The sequence below is a fragment of the Pristis pectinata genome, chromosome 20, assembly GCF_009764475.1.
Source record: "Pristis pectinata isolate sPriPec2 chromosome 20, sPriPec2.1.pri, whole genome shotgun sequence".
NCBI classification, from domain to species: domain Eukaryota; kingdom Metazoa; phylum Chordata; class Chondrichthyes; order Rhinopristiformes; family Pristidae; genus Pristis; species Pristis pectinata.
In genome coordinates, this window is record NC_067424.1 from 16,631,093 (window position 1) to 16,652,295 (window position 21,203).

Consider the following 21,203-nt stretch of genomic DNA (forward strand, 5'->3'; position numbering starts at 1 on the left):
GAATGTACTGGAGGCCTCAGACTAACTTAAACCACACTCAGAGCAATCTCGGCCATGCTGGGAGTCTGTAAGGCAGGTCACAGTGAGATTAACCCAGATCATGGTGAGACTAATATAGATCACGATGAGACTAACGCAAGTCACAGTGAGGCTAACACAGATTACCGTGAGACTAACACAGGTCACAGTGAGATTAACCCAGATTCCCTGGTGAAACAGATCACGATGAGACCAACACAGGTCACGGTGAGGTTAACACAGGTCACGGTGAGACTAACACAGGCAATGGTGAAACTTTCCCAAGTCATTGTGAGGCGATCCCAGGCCATGGTGAGACTAACCCTGGCTAGTGAAACTAACCCAGGCTGTGGTGAGACCAACCTGGGCCAGTCTAGGACTATCCTAGACTATAATGAGACTGAAAGTGAACATAACGACTGCAGATGATGGAAATCCAAAATAATTGCCGGAAATGTTCATTTGGTCAGACAGTATCCATGGAAGGGGAAACAGATTTAACGTTTGAGGTCCAAGATCTTTCTTCAGAACTGCACAGAGAGAAAACAAGTTAGTTCTTAGTAGCAGGAAAGGTGGGGAGGAATGGGTCAAACAAAAGGTAAATCTCTGGTAGGATGAGACCAAATAAATCAACGTAGAAGTCGGAATCAGATTAGGCTTCTTTGTCTGTGTTATGTGTTGCTACAGCAGTGCTGTTGGGCATGTCCAGCAAATCAGACTGTACTAATGGAGAGAGAAAAACTGAGCCAAAATCACAGATGGGTGGATGGCAAAAATGGCAGTTCTGATACAGACAATTTTTTCATTTCCATTATGTCCCACAGCTTTGCCATTGACGACACATAACACAGGTAAAGCATAATCTGATTGCAACTGCCACATTAACGTGTTCAGTCTTGCCCTATCAGAGATATTCCCTTTGTTATAATCATCCCTTCCCCACCTTCTCTGATACTGAAAACTAACCCCCTTTCTCTCTTTTCCAGTGCTGACGTAATGTCAGAGACTTGAAACTTTAATGATGTTTCTCTTTCCACAGATAGTGCCTAACCTGGGGATTTTTTTAGCACTTTCTATAATGAAACAGACCCAGAACACTTCATGCTGGGTTTTATACTCTGCTGGTTACACTGTGCAGAACACCAGACCGCTCTTGTACCTGACTGACAAACAGTGTAGGTTATCATGGGTTGGGATGGAAGAAGGGGACAGTGCAGGTGGTGTGGTTTCTGTTGTGTTCTCACCTCTCTTCGGGTGAACTTGGGAGAGAATTTGTAGTCAGGGAAGTAAAATTGTGACAGTGGCCTTTCAACTTGTGGTGCAGTTATAGCATGTTTTTTTTCTATGGTAATCTCCTGCCACTTCCTTGTTCTCCTTCCTGCAGAGTCAGCAGGATGAATCAGGAGCAACATTCATTGCTGACACTGGCTCTGCCTCCAAATTATTAGTTGGACATTGTCCATTGGCATTCTCTGCCAAGTTCTCTGGAAGGATGGCAATTCTATATGCCAGTGAACTGTAGTGTATTCAAACAAGTTCAAGGCTGTATTTTTTTTTTGTAACTTTTCCTGTGTTTTATCAAATGCCTGGGAGACAAAATCACAAAGTCATTGTTGGGAAGCATTTCAGCTCATTTGGAACGTTGTGAAATGCACTTTAAGAATGCAATTTATTTTTTCTTATCCGAGAAAGAAACCCTTGCAATGTGTCCTCAGGAAGGGCTTTGCATACAATAAATCACTTAGCACAAGACTGTTGTACAAGAACAATTTCTGTGCACAGAAAGATCCCACAAGCAGATGACTGACCGGTTAATCTGTTTTTGGTAGTGTTGTTTCAGTAAGGACACTGAAGAAAACTCCCCCATTCATCTTCAGGATAGTGCCATGGGATCTTAAACCAACACTTCTGAGGGCTGACAGGGCCTCGCTTTAATGTCTCATCCAAAAGACGGCACCTTTTTTAGTGCAGCAGTCCTTAAAGTACTGACCGGCGGGCAGTACAGCACTTCCTCAGTACTGCCCCTTCGACAGTGCAGTGGTCCCTCGGTATTCCAGCGGGAGTTCTGACCTGGATTATATGCTGAAATAATAAGGTGAGTCTTGAACCCACAACCTTGAACAGAAGGCAACCCATGGGGCAATATATGCATGAATAGTGATTTCTGTGTCTTAGTGGCTTCTCTGGAATATTGCCCTCTCGTAGAAAACAGCAATAAGCAGCTAATTGGAAATACTTGCAAAGGTTCACCAAATTAATTCCAGGGATGAGGAGCTCTCCTATGAGGAAAAGTTAAGCAAAATGTGATATGTTGTCTGGAACTTATAATGAGAGATAATCTCATTATGACAGATAATTCCTCAGAAATCCTTCCCTCAACCATTCACCTGTTTTCCTCTATAGAACATCTCTCTTTGATGAGGCTGTTGCTCAGTTTTCATATCCTTAGGTACCACGCCTTAAGAAGGATATATTGACCTAAGAGACAGTGGACAATGGATTTACCAAATTGATACCTGTACACCAAGGGTTAAATAATTAGAAGGGACAGTGGACTTAAAAGTTTTAAGCCCCAGAATTTGAAGGTCAAAGGGCATTTTTTTGAAGTTTCGAAGATGATTGGGCAGACTAATCAAACACCACTTCGACTAATGGCTGAGATCCAATATTCGGTATAAACTGTGGGATCTTGCTGATTAGTATGGATCATTCACAATCCAGATGGGATATCCACTCACTGACCCTGTGGCCTGTCCTCTTCCTTCATCCATGTAGTTTTCCAAGAATAGCTGTTACTCTCATTGCACTCTGTTCCTCTGTTAGTCTACACTTGTGGCACTGCTGTTTAGAATTTGTTTCATAGCTGAAATACTTTTATTCTTAGCACATGTATTTCTGTTTGCTACTCCAGCCAAAAGAACCCACTAACCTTTGGTGTGTTGCCAAAATTACAGGCACTGACTTGCTCAAAGGCTTATTCCTAAACTCAGAAACAGCATCACGTGCAAATTTGCCCTGGTTTACTATTACTTATTCTCCCATTCTCTGTTCCCCACTCCATTTCCATTCCCATTTCTTCTCCACCCTTCCTGCTCCTTCTCCGTCAGTTCCTGGCCATCCCTCTCCATGCCTGTGCAAATAACACCTTACCTCAACCACTCATTTTCCAATCCACCATTCCTCTCCTTCCCTCCCTCTTCCTCCTCACCCCACCACTCCTCCCCACACTTCTTTTCCACCTCTTTTCCTACCTCCATCCTCTCCCATTCCTCCTTCTTCATTCGTTCTCACCCATCCCCAGTCACTTCCTCCCACATTCCCTTCCTCCTCCCTTCCTCTCCCTATCCTCCCTCTCTTTCCCCTTTCCTCTCCCTCTTCCCTTCCCCCCCATGTAGTTAGACCTTCTCTCCTCTCTATCTCCCATTCCTTCCCCTTCCTCCTCCCCTCCCCTAATCCCCCTTTCACTGTCCTCATTATCACTGCTGTTTTTGATAGTTTGCTATAAGTAGATTGGCTGTCACATTTCCTATACTGCAACAGTATCTGCACTTAAAAATTATTGTGACTGGCTGTAAAGTGCTTTGGGATGTACAGAGATCATGAAAGGCATTCTATAAATGCAAGTGTTTTATTTTTGTAGACTGAGTGTATCGAGGGATGTAGTGTGCATGGGTAAATAGAGGTGAGCTACAGATCAGCTATGATCTGAGGAATGGTGGATCAGGCTCAAAGGAGTAAATGGCCTCAAGATGTTTAAGTCAGATTTTTGCTGCTTCCGTCGTACATACCTGGACTCATTTCCTCTACCTTGTTCCCGCACGTTGTTCGAAACTCCTCTACTCTATGTTCCTGACCCTCCCCTTGGCTCAGCCCTCGCAACCATCCCATCATTGTAGTTTGGTGAGTGAATTCAAAGTGATAGACCTACCCTGTATGGTACAGCCAAGGTATCAAATTGTAGGGAAGTTGTATCCCAGTGAGAATCAGAGGTGGTGAGCTAAAAAGAAAACAAACTAAATAATGCATTCAAACTTCCTAAATTCTTTTCTCCTTTAAGATGGAATTTAAAACTGATTTCTTTGACCATGTTATTTAGTCACTCTGTCCTTTGAAACCTTTGGCTCACTGTCTGCTAAGGGAACCAGGAAGCACCTTGGGATGTTTTATTGCATTCACGGTGCTATATAAATGCTAGCTGTTGCCATTGTTATAAGAGTGCTGCTGTGTCTCTGTGGTTTCAGGTATAACGGAGACTGTGGCCCAGCTTGCATCAGGATGGATAGCTGACCAAAACTACGCCAACAAATTCCATTATCACAAAGCCTATCTTCTCCTATGCGGCCTGTCCAACTTGTTGGCTCCAATGGCGACAACCTATGCCCAGCTGATGGTTTATGTCGTGTTCTTTGCTGTTTTCTGTGGTGGATACATGGCCCTGCTGCTCCCAGTCCTGGTAAATCAACAGATTCTCTTCATTACACATGCAAAATGCTGAAAAATTTGTAGAATGAAGGGCATTTTCCTGGGATAATGGATGGTGTGCTCCTGAGGCAAATCTTTGAGGCTTTGATCCTTATTATGACTTGAATTAGCCAATTTCAGTCAGATGACTGGAAGTTTAAGTTAGGGAGAAGAGAAATAAAATCAGACATCTCCCTCTTCTGATTCCTCCCCAATCTCTCTACCTTACCCAATCTTTTTGTCCAGTGACTCGTCAGCAAGGCCTTATTCATGACACAAGAAAGACTTGCATTTATATAGTGCTTTTCACAACATGTCAGAGTGCATTGCAGCCACTAGTGTATTTTTAACATGTAGTTACTGTTGTAACATAGAAATCAAGGCAGCCATTTTGTACATTCCTGATCTCACAACCAGCAGTTGCACCCTGCTTTTCCAAATAGTGCCATTGGGTGTTCTGCAACCTTATGAGAAAGTGTACAGGACCCAGTCTATTGAAAAACCTGAAATATTTTAAACATTCCTCAGCCATGACTATTACATCCTATGTGAAGTTAGCAACTCCAGTACTTGCTTTTATACTGCACTGGAGTGCCAGCCAGATTTTTGTGTTTAGGTCTCTGGAATGAGAAGTAAACAACAATCTTGTGACTCAGACGTAAGCATGCTGTCAACTGAGCCACATTTGGCACCAAAACTGAACAAGGGCTGGTTTGGATACCACTTGAAGACCTTCAGTGAACAACAGCCCCATGAACATTATATTCGAGAGCTGTCACCATACTCTGTTACTGCATCAACACAGGAGTAGTCAGGTAGGGCAAAAAGTCAAAATGAAATTTCAAGGAATTAAAATATCATGTGCAGCACAAAAACTGAACCTTAATCCTCTCAATTTGTGCCCAAGATTGTTCACAATTTGATCATTGGTGACTTCTGCTGTGGGGAGTGTAGATTGAAAGTTGAGGAAAAAGAGCCAATGTGTGGAATTAATTTCTTGCCTGATGTTCAATAACTTTTGATCTCATAATGGGTGGCTTTTTAGGACTATGATTTTCATTTTGATCAGCCCCTGGATGACTTTGTGCTCAGCTATTCATAGAACTGAAGCTTGGAATGGAGAAAAATCCTTAAACCAGACTCTCAATTTATAGTCCATTGGTCACACCTGCTGAAGAATTAACAGTTACAGTTGAGAAATATTTCAGGTTGTTGAATAGACTGAGTTCTCTAAGGTTACTGCATCTGTTTTGTAAATAAGCATGTGGTGAATCAAAACTTCTTAGGGATAAGCACATGAACCTTACATCCTGGGGAGCAAGGAGTGCTAAAATCTCTTTTGGGTCATGAAGCATTATTCCAGTTTTTGGCTGTGAACAGATTTAAAATCATTCCAGTTGACTGCAAACATATTTACTTACACTGTTCCCTTATCCCTTCATTTTCTTTTCCTTCAATAACCTCACCAATTTAATCCCAAATGGTATCAGTTTCTGCTTCAACCATTAACTTGGAATGAATTCAGAGCTGCATACCTTAGAGTGAAGAAGTTTTACTGCTCTTCCAAATTCCTTACATTTTATCTTGAGGCAATGTCTCTTCTTTCTGGTCTTTCAACCACTGAAAACAGCCTTCTTCTATTTTCCCTGTCCATTGTTACATAATCTCTCACATTGAATATCATTTGGACAAAATGCAGAGCAGCAAGGGCACTGAAAGTACACTGGATGGGGATGAATCACCAGGAGTGGCTTGTTAGCACCAAACTGACTCTGTAGGCTGGGCCTTGAAGGTCAGAGCTCCCAGTCTGGATTTGTAGCAAGTGGCAGGTAAATGAATATGAGGGAAATATCTGGTCAACATCTTGCTCCCAAACATTCCCACCACAAATGCATCCAATCATAACATAATTATCTTGTAATTTATAGTAATTTTATGTCTTTGCACTGTACTGCTACTGCAAAACAAATTTCACGACATGTAAGTCAGTGATAATAAACCTGATTCTGATGGGTATGTGTGATCATCACCAATGGCAGCAGAATTGTATTCTGTCACAATCTGTGACCTTGTGATCTGGTATAACTCTAACTCGAAGCTAGGGCACAAGAATACACTTGAACCAGGAGTAGCCAGTACCTGAAAATGAGGTTCCAACTGGTGAAGCTACAACATAAGACCACTTGCATGATAATCGGCAAAAGCAGCATACAACAGCCAGAGCTAAGTGATCCAGCAACCAACAGATTAAGGATAGGATTTTAGATCTTGCATCTTGCAGCTCTGTGCAGGATGAGTACAGTTCTGTCATATCTAGTAATGGATAATTTAACAAGAGAAAGAGGATGCCCTATGGCTTTCCTTAATGATGGTGGCACCCAGTATGTGACTACAAAAGACTAGGTGAAGTGTTTGGAGCCATCTTCAGACAGAAGTGCTGATTGGATGATCCATCCCTTGAGATCTCCACCATGGAAGCTAATCTCCAGCCAAATTTGATCCATTCTGTATGATTTTAAGAAACATTAAAAGGACTGGATGCAGCAGAGGCTATGGCTTCATGTAAAGTTATTGAACAAAATTTTCAGTTGTTGATCTAATAGTTCTTTATGATGAAGGAATGATGAAGGAATTATTATTTCTTAAACAGGGTGGAGGTCCACTGTTTTAACTTATCTTCATTTGAATCTACTCATTTATATCAGTTACAGGAAAGCTGTGAATGCCTCTGAATAAACATCTTACCAATGGGAGAGTGCACTGCTACAGGTGCTGGGTCAGAGTTTTGATGTGATGATAGTACAATGCACAATTGGATCCAAGTATACTAATTTGCTTCTTTGGCTTCTTTATGTTGCACAGGTTGATCTAGTTGGAGTGACAAAAGTGAGAATTTCGTTGGGATTTTCAATGTTTTTTGCTGGGATTGGCTGCTTGACTGGACCTCCAGCAGCAGGTAAAGGCATGCACAAAGTTTACCAGTGTTTCCCAACACACAATGTTCCCCTACACTCAATGTCCCCCTACACTCAATGTCCTGCAAATGCACACAGTTCTCCTGAGTTACTGTTTCTCTCGGTCAACTATCTACAATGTACAATGTTTCTTAAGAGCATAATGTTCTCCTATAATCTGGATCTGCAAGTACACAATGTTGTGCTGCCATCATTGTTTCCCTGGATGTGATCTGCAAAAGCGGAACATTCTCCTTTGCAGAGTTCCAGATTGACAGTAAAAATCACCGAGACAGATACAAATTTTAATTACAAGGTTCTATTTCAGCTGATATATTGGTATTGGTTTATTATTGTCACTTGTACAGAGGTACAGTGAAAAGTTTGTCTTGCATACCGTTTGTATAGATTACATGGTGCATTGAGGTAGTACAGGGTAAAACAATAACAGAATACAGAGTAAAGTGTCACAGCTACAGAGGAAGTGCAGTGCAGGTAGACAATAAGGCGCAAGGTCATAAGGTAGATTGTGAGATCAAGAGTCCATTTTATTGTATAAGGGAACCATTCAATAGTCTTATAACAGCGGGGTAGAATCTGTCCTTGAGCCTGGTGGTATGTGCCCTCAGGCTCCTGTATCTTCTGCCTGATGGGAGCGGGGAGAAAAGAGAATGTCCCGGGTGGGTGGGGTCCTTGATTATGCTGGCTGCTTTACCGAGGCAGCGAGATGTATAGACAGAGTCCATGGAGGGGAGGCTGGTTTCCATAATGTGCTAGACTGTGTCCACAACTCTCTGCAGTTTCCTGAGGTCCCGGGCATTCAATAAATCCTCCCACTCAAAACAAAACAAAATAACATAAAAGCTCTTTGGCTGTCCATTGATCACCTGATTACATTCGAAATACCAGGAAAGCATTTGTCATTGTTCACTGATAGATGTGGAGAGCCACTTACTGTCTATACCAAAAATGACAGAGAAGATTCAATCTCAGATGTGAATTGTGTACAAGGAGTGTGAGAACTCAATGATCAGCAAAAATAATGTGAATTATATGTGAAATAAGGTTGGGGAAGAGAAAAAATTAATGTAAACAATGTAAGTGATTGGGATAGAGAAAACAAAGAAACACAGGACTCTAGCTTTATGCGGTCTAATAGGTTTCACTCCTTTGAAGTGAGAAGTTTGATTTTATTGTCACTGTTTTTAAGAATAAGGTGACATGAAATAATGTCATGTGTTTAATCCCTCTCACTTCTTCTGGTAACAAATTTCCTTCTCTACCCTTGTCCAGTGTTGGGCAACATAACAGAGCACAGGTTTTAGCTTATGGTCAAGTATCCAAAACTGCTCTTTGTATGGGTGAGATAATAAATATGATAGTTCAAGGTACTTCTGAGAGTAACTGCAATATTGTTGAGAGTAAGTGTGATGTCAGATTTACTTTGCCACAACCAAAGCTGCTCAGGACCCAACACCTAATGTCGCTGGAGCAAGGAGGCAATGACAAGGTAACAGACCAGCACACTAAGTGGTAAAAGATCTCAAATGAACAGATGGACGTGATTCTGTCATTGTAGGAGTGACTGAGGCAGGTACAGAAAATCAGACTATCAAAGTGATGCTATAATTAATTAGAATCATACAGTGCAGAAACAGACCCTTCAGCCCATGCAAGCATCAAGCACCCATTATACACTGATCCTATATTAATCCCATTTTACTCCCCCAACACTTCCACCAACTCCCATCAAATTCTGCCACTCAGCTAAACACTAGGGGCAATTTTACAGGGGCCAAATAACCTACCAACCCCCAAACCTTTGGGATGTGGGAGGAAAACGGAGAACCTAGAGGAAACCTATGCAATCACAGGGAGAACATGAAGACTCCACACAGACACTACCCAAGGTCCGGATTAAAGCTGGCACTCTGGAGCTGTGAGGCAGCAGCTCAACCAGCCGTGCAACTCAGTCAACTTGCAATTATCAGCAGTAATAAAGTTCTTCCTGTTCCATTCCTACCTAGCAGCTGCCCCAACACTGGTCCCCAACCTCCTATTCCCCTGAGTTAAAGATTAATGTACAGAATATTTCTACTTTTAGGTTATTACTTTAATTGACTCTGTTAGTAATAAAAAATATTGGAGATGAGAAATGGGCCTTTGAACCCTCGGTCAAAAATCATCAAGAAAAAATCTACTCCTAGCCTTTCTCCACTCAGCAAATTGGTTTATTGGTTTATTATTGTCACTTGTATCAAGGTACAGTGAAAAGCTTGTCTTTCAAATCGATGGTACAGGCCAATTCATTACACAGTGCAGTTACATTGAGTTAGTACAAAGTGCATTGATGTAGTACAGGTAAAAACAGTAACAGTACAGAGTAAAGTGTCACAGCTACAGAGAAAGTGCAGTGCAATAAAGTGCAAGGTCACAACGAGGTAGATTGTGAGGTCATAGTCCATCTCATTGTATAAGGGAACCGTTCAATAGTCTTATCACAGTGGGGTAGAAGCTGTCCTTAAGTCTGGTGGTACGTGCCCTCAGGCTCCTGTATCTTCTACCCGATGGAAGAGGAGAGAAATTCAATGCTACAAGTACAAACAGGCTCCAGTCCATTTCTTAACTCTTGCAGACTTCTTCTCATCTCCAGTTCTGTACACCCTGAAGGTGCAAGTTGCACGATGTTTCACTTCCATGGAAGCCATGTACTTTTCTTTACACAAGGGCCCTGACACACCCTATCACAGTTTTATGATTATGTTATATAAAGAAGTGGCAATTTTCCCAGCCCTCAATGATCCATCATCAGGTGCTATTTTCCCTAAAACAGAACATTCCCTCTGAAAGTAGTAATTCCTGCTGTTGGTGACATGCCGGGGCTTAAAGCAAAATAGCTTTACGATTATGTTATATTCAAAGAGATCATAAATTACCTTTAAGTGAAACAAATTAACAATTGATCCAAAACCTAGTAAGTATGACACCTCCCTGAGTATAAGTGTAATGTCTTGGATTGGGTCCACAGCGTTCTGAAGGGGGAGGGTGAACAGCCAGAAGTTGTGGTACATATTGGTACCAATGACATAGGTAGGAAAAGAGATGAGGTCCTGAAGGGGGGATATAGGGAGCTAGGTAGGACGCTGAAAAACAGGACCTCAAGGGTAGTAATCACGCACCATTGAGGGTAAGAATAGGTTGATTTGGCAGATGAATGCATGCCTGAAGAGTTGGTGCAGGAGGCAAGGTTTCAGATTTGTGGATCATTGGGATCTCTTCTAGGGAAGGTATGACCTGTACAAAAGGGATGGGTTACACCTGAACTGGAGGGGGACCAAAACTCTTGCAGGTTTGCTAGAGCTGTTGGGGAAGGTTTAAACTAGTTTGGCAGGGGAATGGGAACCCAAGTGATAGGTTAGAGGTTAAGATAAGATATCTTTATTAGTCACATGTACATCGAAACACTCAGTGAAATGCATCTTTTTGAGCAGAGTATTCTGGGGGCAGCCCGCAAGTCTCGCTATGCTTCCGGCGTGTATGTTGGTTTGTTCATTTACTGTACAAGTATATGTAGAGTGTAGAAAGACTGTGAGAAAGGATAGGCAGTTGAAAGGGCAAAATTGCAGACAGCTAGATGGGGTGAAGTGTATCTACTTTAATGCGAGAAGTATCCGGAATAAAGGTGATGAACTTAGAGCATGGGTAAGTACATGGAACTACGACGTTGTGGCCATTACAGAGACTTGGCTGTCACAAAGGCAGGAATGGCTGCTGGATATTCCGGGATTTAGATGTTTCAAAAGGGACAGGGACAAAGAGGTGGGAAAGTGGCTTTGCTGATCAGGGACAGTATCACAGCTGTAGAAAGGGAGGATGTCCTGGAGGGATCGTCTACTGAGTCAGTGTGGGTGGAAATCAGAAACGAAGGGAGCGATCACTCTATTTAGAGTATTCTACAGACCCCCCCAATAGCAGCAGAGACACTGAGGAACAGAGCGGGAGGCAGATTTTGGAAAGGTGCAAAAATAACAGGGTTGTGGATGATTTCAATTTCGCTAATATTGATTGGGACTTCCTTAGTGTAAAGGGGATAGATGGGGCAGAGTTTGTTAGGAGTGTCCAGGAAGGATTCCTGACACAGCATGTGGACAGGCTGACTAGAGGAGAGGCCATACTGGACCTGGTACTAGGCAATGAGCCTGATCAGGTTTCAGATCTCTCGGTGGGAGAGCATTTTGGAGACAGTGACCATAACTCCTTGACCTTTACCATAGCCTTGGAGAGAGATTGGAGCAGATGATATGAGAAAGTAAATAGGGGAGGGGGAGTTCTGAACCCACACATGCAGATGTTCTTGGGGAAGTGCACAATGGAAATGTGGATGTTGTTTAGGGAGTACTTGCATGGGGTCCTTAATAGGTTTGTCCCGTTGAGGCAGGGTAAGGATAGTAGAGTGAAGGAACCATGGTTGACAAGAAACATAGAATACCTTGTCAAGAGGAAGAAAGAAGCTTACCCAAGGTTTAGAAAGCATGGATCAGACAGGGCTCTGGAGAGTTACAAGGTAGCTGGGAGGGAGCTTAAGAATGGACTTAGAAGTGCTATAAGGGGGCATGAGAAGGCCTTGGCGAGTAGGGTTAAGGAAAAACCCAACGTGTTCTACATGTATGTGAAGAATAGGAAGATGACTAGTGTGAGGGTAGGACCAATCAGGGATAAAAGAGGAAACATATGCCTGGAGTCAGAAGAGGTGGGGGAGGTCCTTAATACTTTGCTTCAGTATTTACCAGTGAGAGAAACCTTGATGTTTGTGAGGACGGTGTAGAACAGGCTGATACACTAGTGCATGTCGACATGAAGAAATAGGATATGCTGGAACTTTTGAAAAATATTAGGATAGATAAGTCACCGGGGCCGGAAGGGATATATCCAAGGTTATTATGGGAAGCAAGGGATGATTTTTGCATCCTCACTGGCCACAGAAGTTGTGTCAAATGTTTGGAGGATGGCAAATGTTGTTCCTTTGTTCAAGAAAGGGAGTAGGGATAACTCTGGGAATTACGGGCCAGTGAATCATACTTCAGTGGTGGGAAAATTACTGGAGAAGATTCTTAGAGACAACATTTGGAGAAGCAGAAGCTGATTAGAGACAGTCAGCATAGCTTTGTGAGGGGCAGGTCATGCCTCATGAGCCTGATTGAATTGAGGATGTGACAAAGCACATTGATGAAGGTAGAGCAGTAGATGTGGTGTACATGGATTTTAGTAAGGCATTTGATAAGGGTCCTCATGGAAGGCTCATTCAGAAAGTTAGGAGCCATGGGATCCAGGGATACTTGGCTGTGTGGATTCAGAATTGGCTTGCCCATAGAAGACAGAGGGTGGTTGTAGATGGAGACTATTCTACCTGGAGGTTGGTGACCAGTGGTGTTCCACAGGAATCTGTTCTGGGACCTCTGCTCTTTGTGATTTTTATAAATGACTTGGATGAGGATGTAGAAGGGTGGGTTAGTAAGTTTGCAGATGACATGAAGGTTGGTGGTGCTGTCAATAGTGTAGAAGGTTGCTGCAGGTCACAACAGGACATTGATAGGATGCAGACCTGGGCTGAGAAGTGGCAGATGGAGTTCAACCCAGAAAAGCATGAAGTGATACATTTTGGAAGATCGCATTTGAAGGCAGAATACAAGGTTAATGGCAGGATTCTTAGCAGTGTGGAGGAACAGAGGGATTTTGGGGTCCACTTCCATAGATCCCTCAAGGTTGCTGTGCAGGTTGATAGGGTTGTTAAGAAGGCATATAGTGTGTTGGCTTTCATTAGTTGGGATATTGAGTTCAAGAGCCACGAGGTAATGTTGCAGCTCTATAAAACTCTGGTTAGACCACACTTGGAGTATTGTGTTCAGTTCTCATTATAGGAAGGATGTGGAAGTTTTAGAGAGGGTGCAGAGGAAATTTACCAGGATGCTGCCTGGCTTGGAGAACATGTCTTACAAGGATAGGTTGAGTGAGCTAGGACTTTTCTCTTTGGAGCAAAGGAGGATGAGAGGTGACTTGATAGAGGTGTACAAGATAATAAGAGGCATAGATCGAGTGGACAGAGACTTTTTCCAGGGTGAAAATAGCTGACACGAGGGGGTATAATTTTAAGGTGATTGAAGAAAGGTAAAGGGGGGGGATGTCAGAGGTAAGCTTTCTTTCCCCACAAAGAGTGGTGGGTGCGTGGAATGCACTGTCGGCAGAGGTTGTGGGGGCAGATACATTAGGGACATTTAAGAGACTCTTAGATAGACACATGAATGATAGAAAAATGGAAGGCTATGTGGGAAGGAAGGGTTAGATAGACCTTAGAGTAGGACAAAATGTCGGCACAACATCGTGGGCTGAAGGGCCTGTACTGCGCTGTATATATGTACTGCTATGATCTATGTCAAACACATGGTCACACAGTTGCACAGAGTCCAACTCATCAAATGTTGCAGGACCAAAAGACAATGACAGAAGACAACTCTTTTATTACATAGACATTGTCTGACATAAATGGGAGAAATATGTAAACGGTAAAGAACCCACAAGCCGAGTACTCCCCTAGTCTATGGGCCCATCAGTGAGAGACTATACTACAGAGAAACAGATATTTAATGTACTTCTGTTGTTGCCAAGGTTGAGACTGGCATGGTAAATCAAACTTTAAAACCAGACCTCTGGTAATTTGTCTGTATTAAGATTCTCCTCAACCTGATCCAGCCCTACCCCTTAAACCCTTTCCATTCTACAAACTCCAGATCGAGTCCTGTGTGATACCTGTACATCAGCATCCCACTGGCAGAGGTTGATGTATCCATCTGCTAAACAGAACCTTGTAATACCCCATTTATTGCATGTAATCTAATGACAAGTTCACAGTAAATTACAGCAATGGGAAGGTCTGCAGTTAAAGTGGAAAATGGGTTGTTGATATTGTTACTTTAGACTTTTAGTGAAGTATCACTTGAATGACTTTTAAATTGACAAAAAAAAGGTTTGGATATAAAAACTAAATGCAACCATCTGAAATATGATGATTAAAATAGGTAAAATAGAGATAGAGGCAGCATTGGCTGGGCCTATACATTGTAAATACAATTTCATGTGCAATGTATTTGCTGAATTATCATAAAAATTTTATAAAAAGGTCTGTAAGTGCCAGGAAACTGTGTTTTTAACATTTAGAGGAAATTGTAAAAGGAAATAACACCTTAGCTATAGGTAGAATTTTTATATTAGCAGTTCCCCAACTTGCTTTTTGTAGCATTTGTTCAATGCAATAATTGCTTATGGAGTCAACTGTAATTTGGAAAGTTTTGGTTCCATGGGATATCCTTAGCAGCTGTGTCCTGTGCTTGACGGGAGGGCTAATGGAGGCTGAACTCAGTTCAATTCTCGGCCCTTTGTGTCAGTAAATTAGAAGTGCAGACATGTTGATTCTAGAAATGGACCACTTCTCGCTTCAGGCATCTGAAGGACAAGTTCGAATAGAAAACCCAGTGGAAAGAGCATAGGAGACACAGCAGCTCACCGATAATAAAAATATGCTTAGATTCTTTAGTCTTGTCAAGACCATCTATGGCCCAAACACACATCTTACTGGGCCAAGAGTGGAGGAGAGCTTATTATTTACCTGTTATAACCCAGAAGGAAACTGTTCATGAGAGACCTTGACTCCATCCTACAGCAAATCATCCAGTCTACCACACCACCATCTCAAATTGTCAAAAAGTCAAAAAGGCAGTATGCCAACTGAGAAAATGGCCCGCTGAAGTTCATAAAGACTTCAGACACAAACTCCTGTGGCAAAGCAAACCAGTGAACATCAGAGACACAAGGATTGTCACTCTCTTCAAAAAAAAAAGGATCTGATTGCTGTAAATATAGGACATCGCTCTGCTGTCTGCCACAGGGAAAGTCATCACAAGGGTCCTCTTCAATTGCCTCCTCCCACAAGACAGAGTTATTCCCTGAATCCCAGTGTGGATTCTGTAAACCTACAAGCATAAGTAATCTTCACTGCACAACTCCAAGAAAACTCCAGGGAACTGTATCGATTATTGTACAGAGTCTGCTCTGACCTCATAAAAGGCTCTCATCAATCATGTTGGACTGTGGAGAATCCTTTGCAAATTTGCTGCCCTTAGTGTTTCTCTCCATCCTACATCTGCTACACGATGGGTCCACAACAGACCCAAGCTTGGAGCAGACTGATGTCAAGCAAGGCTGTGTCATCACCCCAACACCTTCCTCAATTCTTCTCCCCACAATGTTGCACCAACTCTAATAAGCTTTTTCTGGAGTGGAGCAAATACTTCAGACAGATAGATAATCAATCAAACTGTCACCTCCACTCCAGACGTCATTTCCAATCTCAGGCAGAGCTGCAGTACACAGATCTTGCTTGTGTATGCACGTTCATAGACTGAGCTCCAAATCATAATCCACTCTCTCACTGGTGTATGGAAGATGCTCTGCATGTTTTAATTTTATGAAATGGTCAAAATAACGATCTAATGAAAGGTCATCAACCTAAAACATTAACTGTTTTTCTCTCTCTCCAATGCTGCCTGATCTGCTACTTAATTCCACCTTTTTCTATTTTTGTTTTAGCCTTTAAAAATTTGTACTAGAGGTGTGGAAGCAATAATAACATCTTCCTCATTCTAGTGTCCAAAATCAGTCATTTCATGTTGTGCAATGGACAAGTAAGAAATGAGATTTTTGCTTGGACTGGAATCTCTGTTTTTGCTGCTGAAGAATGCTTAAAGGACACAGCTATAGTTTTATCACATAGAGCAGTGCAGTAAATGAAAGTTGATTTTGGGTTTAATGAAAGTGGTGAGAATTAATTTTAAAAGAATGTTTCCATGCAAGTGGATTATAAACCAAGAGCTTTCAAACATGTGGTTAGGATGACGGAGGATTTGAAGGGTGTTGCCCCTTCATAATATCTGCCCTCTAGTCTCTCATTCTCAATAGTTCATTCAAATACTCACCAAATTGGTATCACAGACCACCAAGGTGGGTAGGACCAATCAATGTTTTTTTTTGCCCCAAGTCCTGCATCAATCCACCTTTGTGTAAAGAGGCTTGGTTTTAACTGCTCCCCATAGCTAATCATTCTTAGCTCAAAGAACCATCAGCCAAAATAATTTTTTTCCTAAATTTTTGCACACATTGTGACAAGGTTAAATTGATAGCCCCAAAAATAGTTGTTTCTGTTCAAAACTGTTCCAAATTATTAAACCTCATCACATTTTCTGATTCTAATGTATAAAATGTTTTGTAATAGCTTCCCAAACTGGTGAAACAGCATCTATGTTCTCTCTGCAGTGGGGTGCATATTAGTTATAAGCCCTGTTGGGTGGATGATGAAAATGGCATTGAAAGAAAAAAAATCCTGGTTTCAAGTATTAAGATCCTCAGCAGCAAGAGTACTTGGATGAAGCAGAAAGAGGCCTTGGTCCTGATGGAGAATATCATGGAGTATTTAAACAGACAGGGAGATAATAGTTCATTCCAGATTGTGTAGCTGTCTAACTGAACATCTCTTGTAAATTTTTCCAGGTTGGCTATATGACTACACACGGACATATGACTGTTCCTTTTACCTGGCTGGCATCTGCTACATCTTGTCTGCTGTTCCTCTTTTCCTGGAGCCCACAGCACGTAGATACAAGACAAAGAAACAAGCAGAGACTCAGACGGTGAAGATGGAAACAATACCTAATGTAGCCTGTATAGCAGAACGCCAAAATGGACAAATTATTGTTCCATCTGATGTGAGAACTGAGAAGCTGGAGCATATCAACTCTGTATAAATAAGACTGCTTTGTCCAACAAGGAACTTAAAAATATTTAAACTACAGTAGTGAAATCTTGTCTGATGTAAATTCAAGAGCCTAGGGCTCTGAGCAGATTGTACAAGAGCAGTTATTTTGCATCAAAATAAAAATATTTTTTGATGCAATTCTTTGGGGAAAAAAAAAATTAGTAGTTGTGAATTTTTTTTGGTCATCACAAGGTAGGAGTATGCCCAATAAAAACAAGAAAATTCTTCAATGTTTTGCACCTAGCATCGATGTGAACTTCAGATAGAATCTGGATTTGAAGCAAGGTAAAATCTCCAACCACTCATACTGTCAATGCACTTTAACCCATCACAGTAAGCTTCCTCAATAACACCAACACAATTAATTTCTCATATTTGTCATTACTGGGCAGCCTCATTGGGGGAAAAGCGCATTTATGCTAAACTGTAGTCACTTTTGTATTTGGGTTTAGCCCACAGGAACTGAATTGAGCCATTTTGCACAGAGACCCCATAGTGTCAACTCTCCCAACATAACAACCCAACTATTTTATCAGATTTCAGAGGTACAGCAGATGAAACTAATCTCTGACACAGAGTAACACCCAACTTTACATAAGCTACTATGGGTTCACGGCCTTGTCAAACTCAAGTTCAAATCAACACACTTCCCTTACCTCTGAGCCAGCCCTCCTGCTCCTCATCTGAAACTTAAAATCTTTATTTTAATGGCATCAGCTAATAAAATCATTCATGGGGCTTGTGCAAGGGCTCTGAGCAGATTGTGCAGGGTCTGTTACTTTATGATTGACTACTTCAAATCTTACGTTCATGACCCCCCACCACCCATCCCACAATTCACTTCGTTGCTGAATGTTGGCAGTTTTTAGTGGCCCCAGATAAGCTAGCCACAGAAACAGCAATGCTGGGGTAGCATTAGAGGACCCAGAGTGCCAAAGAGTTGCCTCTAATTTTTCAATAACAAGTTCTTATTTTCAATTAAGTTATTCTGTAGGAAAGACTTAAATAGCATCCTTCACTCTGCTGAAAGCACAAATCGCACTGCATTAACCGCGTCTGTTTGTGTTCAAACCTCTGTAGCCAGGTGCCACTATTATAAAGATTTTTAATATTATAATCCTTTGATTATCAGGGCAAAATAAATTAGAACCACTGCACACAGAATGGCTTGCGGTACAAGAGTAAAATGGGCTAACTCGCCAAGGCTCTGCTGAAGGGTATTTCAGTCATAATCTATCTTTTCACTTAATAGAATCTATCAGGCCTATTGTATGTTTACAATTTTATTTTTATTTCAGATTTACAGAATGTGTACATTTTCTTTATTCTCCATTTCATGGATTTAATGACAGCATTAATTACTCCCAGCTCAATTAGTAAATAGTTAAATGCATAATGAAATTTTGTTTTTATCTGACATTGCAAGAAACTTACATGTCATTTTTAAAGTTAATATTCCACAATACTTCACAGATACTAAACAAGAGGGAATTAGGTTTATTAAGTCTGTGAAAAGAAAATACTGAGGCCAAGACATTTCTGGTTAAATAAGGTGGAGCTGATCAAAAGCTGTGAATGATGTTTGATGAATACACTGGAAGCCAGCGTCAGAGGACATGCAATGTAGGCCGAGATTATGGGGGAGCCAGATCCATATGTTGGAACAAAGACTGTGTGTTCATTTTACTGGGGAATGGGAACCGTCAATGGTTAACCAGATCAGAAAGAGACATGGCTGACAGGATTTTCAACAGCTTTTGAAATGTGTGTAGGATGAGGATTAGAAAATAATTTATTGGAATAGCACTTGTCGACAACATGAGCATGGATCTACCACACTCCTACCTTAGCTGAACATCTCAACTACTTTAATGTGGATTTCTGGGCCTACCTGGGCTCTATTAGCATGTTTGCAATGTTATGATGTGGCTTACCATCATCACCAATACAAATACTTGCCATTTATTCTTCAGAGCTGGAAGTGTGGGAAGACTTTAAATCCTGAGTTTGTCTTTGTTGTTTATCTTCAACTTGGAACCATTCTAGTAGTATGACACTCAATTCTCCATGCAATGCAATTTCTATAATACATACAAAGTACAAACCCATTGCAAATAAGCACTGTTATTATTCATTGTCAAGTCTATTTTCACCTTTTCTTGGGGGCAGTTTCAAAAACAGAACATGAAATCTTTCCCAATTAATGAACAACCCATCTTTTCCCTGTTCAATGGATTTATACTTTTTAAACTGTGGCAAAAGATTATAGATTTATTGTATATAAAATATAATAAATTTCATCTTTTCCTGAGATGTGTCTCAGCCCCAAGGTAATGACAAAAAGTTGTCGCTCCAGTTATTCTGTAGCAATTGCAAAATGGACATGGGGTACTAGGCCCCATTTATCCAAACACTTGGTGTGTTGTACCCTCTGCAAAATATCACAAGATCACAAGATCACAAGATAAGGGAGCAGAAGCAGGCCATTCGGCCCATCGAGTCTGCTCCAAGGAAAAGGGAAAAAGAAATGGGGTGGGAAAAAAAGAGAGAGAAAAAAAAACTATTCTAATCCCATTTGCCAGCCTTATCCCCATATCCCTTGATACCCTGACTATTTAGATATCTGTCTATCTCCTCCTTGAACACCCCCACTGATCTGGCCTCCACTGCTGTGCGTGGCAAGGAGTTCCACAATTTCACCACCCTCTGGGTAAAGAAACTTCTCCTCATCTCTGTCTTGAAACTGTACCCTCTAATTCTAAGATTGTGCCCTCTGGTCCTGGACACGCCCACCAAGGGAAACAGCCTAGCCACATCTACTCTATCCTTACCTGTCAACATTTTAAATGTCGCTACGAGGTCCCCTCTCATCCTTCTGTACTCCAGCGAGTACAGTCCAAGAGCCGACAAACGCTCATCGTACTTAAGCCCTTTCATTCCTGGAATCATTCTCGTAAATCTCCTCTGAACCCTCTCCAACGTCAGCACATCCTTCCTAAGATGCGGGGCCCAAAACTGCGCACAGTATTCCAAATGAGGCCTCACTAGCGCCCCGTAGAGCCTCATCAACACTTCCTTACTTTTATACACTATACCTCTCGAGATGAATGCCAACATAGCATTCGCTTTCTTAACCACCGATCCAACCTGGTGGTTAACTTTTAAGGTATCTTGTATAAGTACCCCCAAGTCCCTTTGTACTACCGCACTATCAATCTTCTCTCCTTCTAGATAATAATCTACCCGCTTATTTCTACTTCCAAAGTGTACAACTGCACATTTCTCAACATTGAATCTCATCTGCCATTTTCTTGCCCATTCTCCTAAACTGTCTAGGTCCCTCTGCATTCTTTCTATTTCCTCTATGCTCCCTACTCCTCCACTTATCTTGGTGTCATCCGCAAACTTAGCCACACAACCATTTATTCCATCATCCAAATCATTGATGTACAAGGTAAAAAGGAGAGGCCCCAACACCGACCCTTGCGGCACACCACTAGTAACCGGTAACCAACCAGAACGAGATCCTTTTATTTCCACCCTTTGCTTCCTGCCAACCAGCCAATTCTCCACCCATTTTGCTACCCTGCCCATAATTCCATGACCTCTCATCTTATTAATCAGTCTCTTGTGAGGCACCTTATCAAAGGCCTTTTGAAAGTCTAAATACACAACATCTACCGCCTCTCCCTTATCCACCCTACCTGTGATTTCTTCAAAAAACTCCAATAGGTTGGTCAGACAGGACCTCCCCTTCACAAAACCATGTTGACTAGGTCCTATCTTGCCTTGCGCCTCTAGGTATTCGGTAACCTCCTCCTTGAGGATAGACTCCAATAATTTTCCCACCACTGACGTCAGACTAATAGGTCTGTAATTGCCTTTGTGCTGCCTCCCACCTTTCTTAT

General features: G+C 41.7%; 1 protein-coding gene across 2 annotated transcripts in view; it reads left to right on the forward strand.

Annotated features, from left to right (window-relative positions):
• slc16a4 (solute carrier family 16 member 4) overlaps positions 1–17,485 on the forward strand; it is a 69,252-nt gene extending 51,767 nt beyond the window's left edge. For both annotated transcript variants that reach the window (XM_052034748.1, XM_052034749.1), the window contains exons 8-10: positions 4,260–4,471; positions 7,342–7,435; positions 17,031–17,485. In XM_052034748.1, the coding sequence (XP_051890708.1) occupies positions 4,260–4,471; positions 7,342–7,435; positions 17,031–17,284 (560 nt within the window). In that variant the 3' untranslated portion in view covers positions 17,285–17,485. The remainder of the gene's footprint in view (positions 1–4,259; positions 4,472–7,341; positions 7,436–17,030) is intronic.
• The last annotated feature ends 3,718 nt before the right edge of the window (positions 17,486–21,203 follow it).